The following is a 9879-nucleotide window of genomic DNA, read 5'->3' on the forward strand; positions in this document are numbered from 1 at the left end:
AAGGGCGCTGCGGTAGCAGCCCCCGCGGCCCCCTTGGGCGGAACGCGAGGAGGGCGGCCCCGGGCAGCGCCCAGCGGGCTCTCCCGTTGCTTTAACGCTCCGGTCCGGGCGAGAAAACTCAAATGAGGGAGTTGGCCGGAAAGGAAATGCGAAACGAAGTGGAAGTGGAGTAGGATGAGACGTGGGGCTGCTTTAGTCTAAACTGTCTCTATCTTAATCAGCTCTGCCAGTGTCATAAACGGTGCCAAAAGAAAAAAGGAATTGGATGCTGACGGTTGCTTTCCTCTGTTGTAAACAGCTTCTGCGTTTTCTGCAAGAGTTCTCACAGCAAACCATTTCCCGGACTCATGAAATCAAAAAGCAAGTAGATGGATTGATTAGTGAAACAAAAGCCACAGACTGTCGTCTTCATAATGTCTTCAATGACTTTCTTATGTTGTCCAATACGCAGTTCATAGAGAATGTGAGTATGTTCTTGCAGGACAGCAAGGTTGTCCTTCATACACTGGTGTTGTCCCTTATGGTAATGCAGAGAAACAATCTGACTCTTTGACAAGTCTGATGTTAATTAAGAGATGAAGTGGCTTTTAATTGCTTTCTGTTAAAGGGTGTGCTAATTCCTTTGTGAGTGATGCACTATCCAGTACTGGCAGATTGCCTTTTGCATCCTCTGAGGTACCTTCCTTCCTTGTTTATAGGTGATGTGGGGATCAGAATTTTGTTTTCAGAACTATGAGTGAGTTGGGATCTGTGGGTTGTCTTGTTATACCTTTACAGGTAACATGAGTGTAGCATTTGGCTGTGCTTGGCTGTCTAAAGATCAGGAATGTTATACGATCATGTAAATTTGCCCAGTGTTATTATTTTACTCTAAAAGCAATTGCCATTAAAAATATTGGACTGTAGGCAGCTGTCTGTTATGTTTGCTCATGATGAGCCTATTGGTTAATATTCCCACTTTATGAGTACTGCTGTTTTAGAAAGGTAAAAGCTAGACTTGAAAGCCTTTTACAACATTGTATCACTAGGAGCATGTGTATAATTAAGATGTAGAGTTTCAATAGTCTTGAGGGGTTTTTATCACTATGAGTTTTAGTTAGTGTTTTGCTTTGATCAGCATTGCTCTTGGGCCACGCGTGCCTCATCTGAAGCCATGATGCTGCTATTAGAAAGATGCTGGCAGAAGACAAGCCAAAGGAAATCTGTATTTCTGTTGTGAGTTTTTTTAGGTGGTGCTGGGTTTTTTTTTTCAGAGCTGCAATGTCTTTTCTGGCCCACCTTTGCTGTTCAGCATGCTGATTCTGCTGAGAACAGTTTGTACTAAAAGTATTGGGTACTTGAAGCTGTTTGTTCCCAAATTTAAGTGCACAGATGTAGGTTCTTATTTCTAGCTCTCAATCTAGTTAATGTGAGAGATCTCTCTCCTCCCAGGGGATAGCTACAGCTGTGTTTGAGAGATTTGAATTTAGGTTTGCAGGTTCAAGGGAGACTTCTTATTCCCCTGTGTCTCCTTGTAGCTGATCCCATAAACGAGTGCTAACAGAGCTAGATGGGAGGGATTGTCAGAACAAACTGAAGGCTGAGGGAATGTGAACCTTCTCTGTAAGTACAGAAGGGTAAATGCTAAAGAAGGAAAACTTCTAAATGACAGAAAACAAAAGGAAAACAGCCCATAAGTAAACATAGGTTCAACTTTGAAAGTTTTTGGAATAGCTTTATGTTAGGGGGGGTTTAAAACAGTCCTTTTTAAAACATGTTCAGGTCAATTTGTGAAGAGGGTTTAAGGGTTTAACTCCTGCAGTGACTGCAGTCCTGAATTACCTCAGCTGGGTTGAGAGGCCGCCTGACAGTAACTTCAGGATGATGACTTCAATGCATGAAGAAGGGCATGAAGATGCTTGGTATCATCCATGGCTTCTTTTTTTTAAATGTGTAATGAATTAATGTGTAATTAGCCATACATTAACAGTGTATTTTATTTTGTTGGTCGTGCCCGTGGTTTAGCCCCAGCATCAGTATGTTCTTACTTTAATTAAATTTACTTGACATTTTAGAGGGTATATGATGAAGAAGTTGAAGAGCCTATTCCCAAAGCTGATGTTGGAGACAAAACAGAGCAGGTGAGTAAACTGAAGCTCCCTTGACTGTTGGCAGTATGTTTGCAGCTATTGTCTACCTTCTTGTTTTCAAGGTTATTTTGCTGATATTTACAGTTTTGTTTGCAGCTGTTCTCTACCTTCTCATTTTCAAATTTACCGTGCTGATATTTACAGCTTATCTCTCTGTTGGATAGTGTATGCCATTCAAACATAAATTTGTCAGTAACACTGGAGGCTAGTACTATGTGTGGTAATCTGCTAGGACCTCCCCAAGCTCAGTACTGTGTCCACTAGACAAGACTTGTGTGCTGATTTTTCAAATGGCTGTGTGTGTTCTTTCTGCAAGAGAACTGAGGCCTTAGGCCTTCATACTGGATGCAGAGGGAGTGAACTGGGGAAGCAGAATCTGACTGCAATCCCCAGGGATAAAATATCAGAAAGCTTTTTATGTATCTTACGGTCTAAATGTGTTATACCTTAAATGTTCCCTTGATGGGCTGGGAGCACAGATAAGATAGCACTGTGCTGGCGTGGATGTTTAGAACATCTCTGTTTCTGGGAGTGATAAAGATGAATTAAGTCAAGCTAAAAGTGGTTCTGAAGGTCTTTCTTTTACATATAGTGGAAAAGGTTTCATTGGGCTAATTTGAAGTTAAACTTTTCCATGCATGTTGCAGTGAGATTGAGCGTTGAGTAAAAAATGCAACAGGAGTGTGTTGTTCCTGTTATTAAAGGAAAAGACACGGGAGCAGAAAGAAGCTGATCTGATCCCTAAAATCCAAGAAGCAGTGAATTATGGGTTGCAAGTTCTGGACAGCGCGTTTGAGCAGCTAGACATCAAAGCAGGCAACTCTGACTCGGAGGAGGAGGAAAGCAACGAAAGGGTAGAACTGATACTTGAGCCAAAGGTACAGAGACCTCTTCTTGCTGGGACCATGGGTTTGTGTTTGGCTTTGCTGGACTTGCTCTTTGCTTCTGTCAGCAGTATCTCTGCGTTGGTATAAGGTTGATGTTCATTACTTAAAAGGAGAATTTGATGACTACATCTGAAAAAGTGCTCCTCGCTGAGCTACTCCTTGTGTAGCCTGCTTGTCTAGCAGTTGGGTTAGCATTAAGGTGTGGCACACTGAAGAGAGCTAGTTTAATGGCAGTGAACTTAGAAAGGGGAGCCTCGATTCTGGGTGGAGTGGGATCTTTAAATTTCATGCTTTTTAGGTACAAACTGTATTTATAGGGGATTTTTACTCTTTGAATAATTAAGTACCCTAGATGTGGGATTTGGGCTAAGACTGATGCCTGCAAGTCTTTATAAGGATATTCTTCTGGTAGATGACACCTAGAAAACAAGTTGGGACCACTTGAATAGAAATAGCTCCTTTCTTTGACAGCATTAAAAGTAATAAACCTCAGATGCCTGGCATAGTTCCATGCTGACTTGAAGTATGTGTCTGGTGGAACTCTCAACAAGCTTGTATCTTCCTTGAGTTAAAACAAGGGGTATAAGATTTCTGTCTTCAACAGCAGTGTAGAACTGTTGGTAGATGCCAGAAAGACCTGATGTTATCTCTTTCCAGGATCTCTACATTGATAGGCCTTTACCTTACTTGATTGGCTCTCAGCAGTTTATGGAACAAGATGATGTTGGCCTTGGAGATCTCTCTAGTGAAGGTGTGTGCTGGTATAGACTTTTATTCATATGTGGGTAACTAGTTTCTAATCTGAGACTTTGGTCTCTTTTAACTCACAGCCTGGATTATGTTGCTTAGTGGTTTTGTATGTTTAGATGTACATTGTAATTATCTAGGGAAAAAAAATGTGCATCACACTGTAACAACCACTTTTCTGGTACACAAAGCAGTAGCTGTTCAGTAACTCGTGCTCTGTGTGTTGGAAATGCAAAGTGCTAAAATTTCAGCAGTCTTCGAAGCTCTTCCAAACCACTCTTTTCTACTTAATTTTTAGTTCTCCTAACAAAGTTGCTGTTGATATGTCTGGTGACCACATTGCTCTGCATACAGATGTTATATCTGACCTTAACTTGTCTGCTTTCATTTACAATAGAAGGATCAATAGATAGCGATCGTGGAAGTGTAATTGACAGCGAGGAAAAGGATCAAGAGGTATGTGACAGAGCACCAGCTACTTTGCACAAGCATTTGTGAGTTCTTTGTTGTGTGTGAGGCCATTAGCTACCTTATTTTTTTATGGGGGGGGTGTCTCAAAATAATGTTGCACAAGATCTGTTCCCCATGTTGGTTGTGGTAAATGTGATTTTGTTATTCTGCAGCTTCTCAGAGGAGCAATAAAGCAGTATTGGCTCTAAATGTTGTTACAGTAGAATACTTCAAACTGAAGTGTTTTATCCCAGTCTAATTTCTCTTAGTGAAGCAAATCGGCTTCTTATCAAGAATTGTCTTTATGGAGAACAAACCTGTTGTAAATTACAGGTACAAAAAATGGGATGGAGACTAGCAGGAGCAAGTTTAAAGCTTAAGTAGGTGTCAGTAACGCACCTCCAGGCTTTGCCTAATGAATCTGCTCTGCATGGGACTATCAATTTCGGATATGTTTTGCCTGCCTTGGCTGGAATGTCTCTGCTTTGTAATTGTGCTGTGAAAGCACTACCTTTTTCCCGGGTTTGGTTTTGATGTCTTTGCTCAGCAAAAGTTAAATCCCTTTTGAGTTACTCAAATACGCTGTCGGATGGAGCTTGCTGTCTTTGCCTGACTTTCTAGTGAGCTCCATTCATAAAGTTGGTGAGCAGTGAGGAAACAAAACCTTCACCACGTCACAGTGAGGAGATCTGAGTGTCCAAACCTAAGCAAGTCCAGAGCTTCTGAGTCCTCTCCTGTAAACACTGGACAAAGTAGTGTGTGATACTTATCTTTGGGTCTTTTGTTCCAGGAATCAGATGATGAATTTGGAAACCCTAGTGAAGATGACCAAAAGACGGTATGGTTTTACAATCTGGTGCATACCTGAAAGCCTTTCCACTTGTGACACAGTGAGAGTGCAAGAAAGAGGAGATAAGAGCTCTAGACAATTAACTGTTAACAACTTTGGTTAAGCCTGATATGTATAACTTTCTATTGGAGGGTTGTCCTGGTCAGATCCACTGTGTTGGGAAATAGAACCTGGGTTGGGCTTAAAGACGTGCTTGCAAGCCATCATTAGATGGGAAGTGACTGTGGGATGGTATTGCCCGATGAGCGTTTCCCTCAGGAATTACTTTGGAGCAATGAGAGCCCAAAGAATCTACTCTAGGGAAACTACACTCCTGTGGGATTATTTAGTCTATAATTAAAATGCTAAACTTACTGTGCAGGAACGGTGTGGTTTGGGTATGACATGAAATCAAAAGGTGTGAGCAGTATTAAATATTTGAAAAGTATGTCCATTTGGATAACAAATGAAAAGGGAAAATAAAAGTTCAGATTGAAAACTTCAAGTATGACTTTAGTTGGTGGCAGTAGAAGGAATCTTACCTGTGTTTAGATGTGCCACTGCACGTTCTATTCCCCTCATCTTTTTCATCCTCTTTTTCTTGTTGAACCCAAGATGTGAGCATGTATTGTGTGTCATTCTGCTATCCAGCTTAAGAATAACTCAAGATGATAAAATTTTTTACTAGCTGATTGCAATGTTCCTGAGTTAAGGCTAAATGCTATATTTTAGTGGAGAGGAGTTTGTAAACTAAGGGAAGCAGAACAGCCAAAGCCATTCAGGCTTGTGTGTAGTAGCAGTATGCTCCTTGAAGAGGAAGGCCTTGGTGTGCTTGGTTGTGTCTCTGGTCCAGAAATGTTTGGTTATGTGGCACAGTGGCGTACTAGAGAATGTAGCAACTTGCTTGGAGCTAGAGGCACTCCTTCCTTGCCTCACAAGAGCTGTGAAGTTCCCCAGACTGACTCAGGTAGTTTGCTTTGAATATTTAAAGTAGATGTCTGTTTGCGCTCATTTTGTATGCCAACTTCAGAAGAACATAACAGGGTATTCATTGTTTTTTAGAGAACACAAATGAGTGATGAAGATGATTCTGATGGCTGTGATCTCTTTGACTCTGAAAAAGAGGAAGATGAAGATGGAGACTTAGATGAAAGCACAAGGCCTGTAAGTAATTGTTGCCTCCCCAGTCGGAGAGATTTGACTTCCCTCATGAAAAATCTGTCCTTACAGGGATTATATTGGTAGCCCTCAGTTAGATTAGATGGGATTCTTTAGAGGGGGCCTGTAAAAATCATGAATGGTCTTTCAGCATGCTTGTTCAGGCTTTACCCCTTTAAACTAGGTACTTCTAGCACTCTAAACTGACATCAAAACTGTCTTTAAAGGTAATTAAGAACTTGTTGCATTTATGTTGTAAATGCTTCTTGCTTGTCCTGCTCTGAAAATGAGGTGCTATTAATTATGTGATCGTAAGGAACTAGAAATGTCCTTTTTTTTTTTTTCTCTCAATACATGCCTGATCTCTTAATTGCTTTCTCAATAGAAATCTGCATTGCCTCTTCTGAGGGCTTCAGTCAAAATCTAGACAAGATATTGTGCAAGTGAAGCTGTAGAATACAGTATTTGCAATTGCATCAAGTTGGCAGACAGATTGTATTTAAAGAATATGCTGTTATTTGTCCCTACTCCTCAGAAAAAGAAGAGGCCAACATCATTTGCAGATGAGCTGGCAGCTCGAATCAAAGGAGAAGTTCTAGTCAAACAGGAAGAAGAGCATTCATGTAAGTTTCCTCTTTAGTTTTCATAAATATTTCTGAAATAGAGGGAGGCTCATGAGAGAGTTGAGCAGGAAATTCTGTGTAACCATATGTGAAGCTACACAGATCTGTTATTTTAATACGTATTCACCTGAAAGACCAACAAGAGGAATTAAAGACACTGTTTCATGTTCTGAGAAATCTTTGGCCACATCTTGTAGGACAGAATGGGAATTTAATGAGTGTTATAGTGGAAAACACATTGCTTTCAGGTGAGACAGTCACTCCTCAGGCATACCTATTATTGGCAAGGTTTTCTCTCCCATCTGATCCTCCCTCTTCATGCAAAACCCTGTCTGACCCCATGTACTTCTCCCGTTTCAAGCAAGTATGTGGAAGGCACTGGTTACTGTAGTCTTTCTGTGAGCTCTACAGTGGAAAACACCTCAAGCAGTAAACTGTTGCTTTCATGTGATGTGAATTGTTTGGGTTTTTTTCCTCTTTGTGGCTTAAATATACAGTGTTTAGAGGAACTTTTCGTTGTTACTGTTTTCTGTGATGTTTTAGACCAAATACTGCCATTTCCTTTTGTGTCACTTTCAAAAGGAGAGACCTCCCTCAAGTAGTTATTTTTGTAGCAAAGCAGCAGTTCAAAAGAGCTGACTGAAACTGAGTTGACAATGCTTGTGAGCCTGCTTTTGTCCTGTAACAGACAAGAACAGTGTGTCTGTGTGCTCTTGCATGGTTCAAACACGCTAGGTCCGTGGATATCAGAGTATAAAACGTACCAGCTTACCTTCTTCAGTCTACAGGGAAATCTGTTTAGTGAAATAACCTTGTGATGGTAGGGCCAGAGGAAATGAATCTGGCTTTGGTTTTGATAGCTGAAATCTGTCTGTGTACTCTTGCATGGTTCAAACACCCTAGGTCCATGGAGTATAAAACGTACCAGCTTACCTTCTTCAGTTTACAGGGAAATCTGTTTAGTGAAATAACCTTGTGATGGTAGGGCCAGAGGAAATGAATCTGGCTTTGGTTTTGATAGCTGAAATCAAGGTGTAATGCATCTGGAGCCCTTTGAGAGGGGGTCAAAGGTTCTGCATGCTCTGTGTGGGATCTGTCTCAGACAACACTAGTCTGTGCGTGGGCAACTGTGTTGAACCCATAGTACCTGACAGAATGATACTATTTCAATTTTAAGTACTAATTTTATAATTTGTACTCTGTCGAATTGCTTCAATAGTCTGATTCACATGAAAACATATAGGTCAGCTTTGTTAGATTATTTTTTTGGGTCCTTTATACCATGGATTGATAGCAGGCTACCAGTAAAAGTGGACTGTTTAATTTTGCTTTTGAAATTTTCTTCTTAAAGCCCTGTCATCAGAGGCAAAACCAAGGAAATCCCTGAAAGAGAAGAAGGAAGTTAGAGTTCCATCAGATGGTAGGATATCTTCCTCTCTTGTTTTGTCATCTGGGGGCTGGATCATAAGGCACTGCTTAGGAAATTGTGGCACCTACTCTATAAGCTGGGTGGAATACCAGTGAGCATCCTTCAAGGTGAGTCTGTAAACAAATCTATTTTGTGATGTACATGTAAAACAAGGCTAGAAACAGGCTTAGTGAGAGTTCCTCCTTAAATGTGGTTTTGTGAAGCAACCACATGCAACCCAATATGTCTACAGGAGCTTCTCTGTGTATGTCATATTTATGAGAGAAAGAGGAGGGAGTCAAACCAGTGTTTATTTTGGTTGTCTCTTTATTTCCCTTTCCTGAAACTTGGTCAGTCCCACTGCAGTCATTTGCTCTTGTGCTTTCTAGATGAAGATGATGACATCTTCAAGCCTCCAAAGCTGACTGATGAAGATTTCACACCGTTTGGTTCTAGGGGTGGCCTCTTCAGTGGTGGAACAGGTCTCTTTGATGATGAAGAGGTGAGAATGCTGGAGAGGCTAGAAATGGAAGGCGTGGAGGAGGAGCAGCATTTTGTCTCTTGGTACTGTTCAGGAGTAGTGGGGCAGTGCAGCTTCCCCGTGGAGAAACAGAACTACACGAGTGAGGTGCAGTGCCCCTTGGCACAAAGCTCTCCTCTATGGTGGTGCTGATGAGAGATACAAGTGTGGTTCTAGCATTATATTTGACAGGTTCTAATTCCAGCCAGGCTTACTCAGCACCTCACTTTTACCTGTAGAGGTAAATCAAATGCCATACAGTTTGTTTACTTTAAAAAACCAGATTTCTATTTTCATTTTGGTTGGAAGAGACCTTTAAGGTGATCAAGTCCAACCGTTAACCCAGCATTGCCAAGTCCACGACTAAAGTTTGTCAGTCTCTCTCCCTGGGAGTGGGAGAAGTTTGAGAGGAAAGAGAACATGATGGCCTTCTTGCTTTATTTTTCACATACCTTATCTGGAGAGGGATGCTGTTTGCTTTCTCTGTCTTTGCTGTTACAAGTTCCGTATTGCAATTATGCTAATCTACTTATTGTACAATTCCTGGGTTAACTGCTGGCAAGAGAAGTTCACCTTAAGCTTACTCTTGTGCTGTGTATCTAGAGCTGACTTAATGAAGGAATGGCAAAAAGTGCATTTCTGACCTTATTTTAGCAATGTCAGGGACGCTTAAGATATAAGAATCTGGTAGTACAGCTGTGTAAAACAAATTATTGCCTCTGAATTTGTTATGCAGCTGACACAGTGCATTTGTGACCTTATTTTAGCATTGTTTGTGCATGTAAAAAGCAATAGAAACCTAATGTCAGGGGCGCTTAAGATTTAAGAATCTGGTAGTACAGCTGTGTAAACTGGGAGTGGGAGAAGTTTGAGAGGAAAGAGAACATGATGGCCTTCTTGCTTTATTTTTCACATACCTTATCTGGAGAGGGATGCTGTTTGCTTTCTCTGTCTTTGCTGTTACAAGTTCCGTATTGCAATTATGCTAATCTACTTATTGTACAATTCCTGGGTTAACTGCTGGCAAGAGAAGTTCACCTTAAGCTTACTCTTGTGCTGTGTATCTAGAGCTGACTTAATGAAGGAATGGCGAAAAGTGCATTTCTGACCTTATTTTAGCAATGTCAG

General features: G+C 41.0%; 1 protein-coding gene across 1 annotated transcript; it reads left to right on the forward strand.

The window, feature by feature from the left end:
- Positions 1–298: 298 nt before the first annotated feature.
- On the forward strand, positions 299–8795 carry LOC103780063 (WASH complex subunit FAM21-like; the record flags this gene model as incomplete). The annotated part of the gene is made up of 10 exons (XM_008947712.1): positions 299–463; positions 2055–2120; positions 2834–3007; positions 3674–3767; positions 4161–4219; positions 5004–5051; positions 6105–6206; positions 6745–6823; positions 8175–8243; positions 8621–8795. Coding segments are annotated over 10 exons (1031 nt in total), but the record flags the coding sequence as incomplete, so codon positions are not given.
- Positions 8796–9879: the final 1084 nt, after the last annotated feature.

Source organism: Merops nubicus, unplaced genomic scaffold, assembly GCF_000691845.1.
Source record: "Merops nubicus isolate BGI_N331 unplaced genomic scaffold, ASM69184v1 scaffold15189, whole genome shotgun sequence".
In the NCBI taxonomy this organism is placed as follows: domain Eukaryota; kingdom Metazoa; phylum Chordata; class Aves; order Coraciiformes; family Meropidae; genus Merops; species Merops nubicus.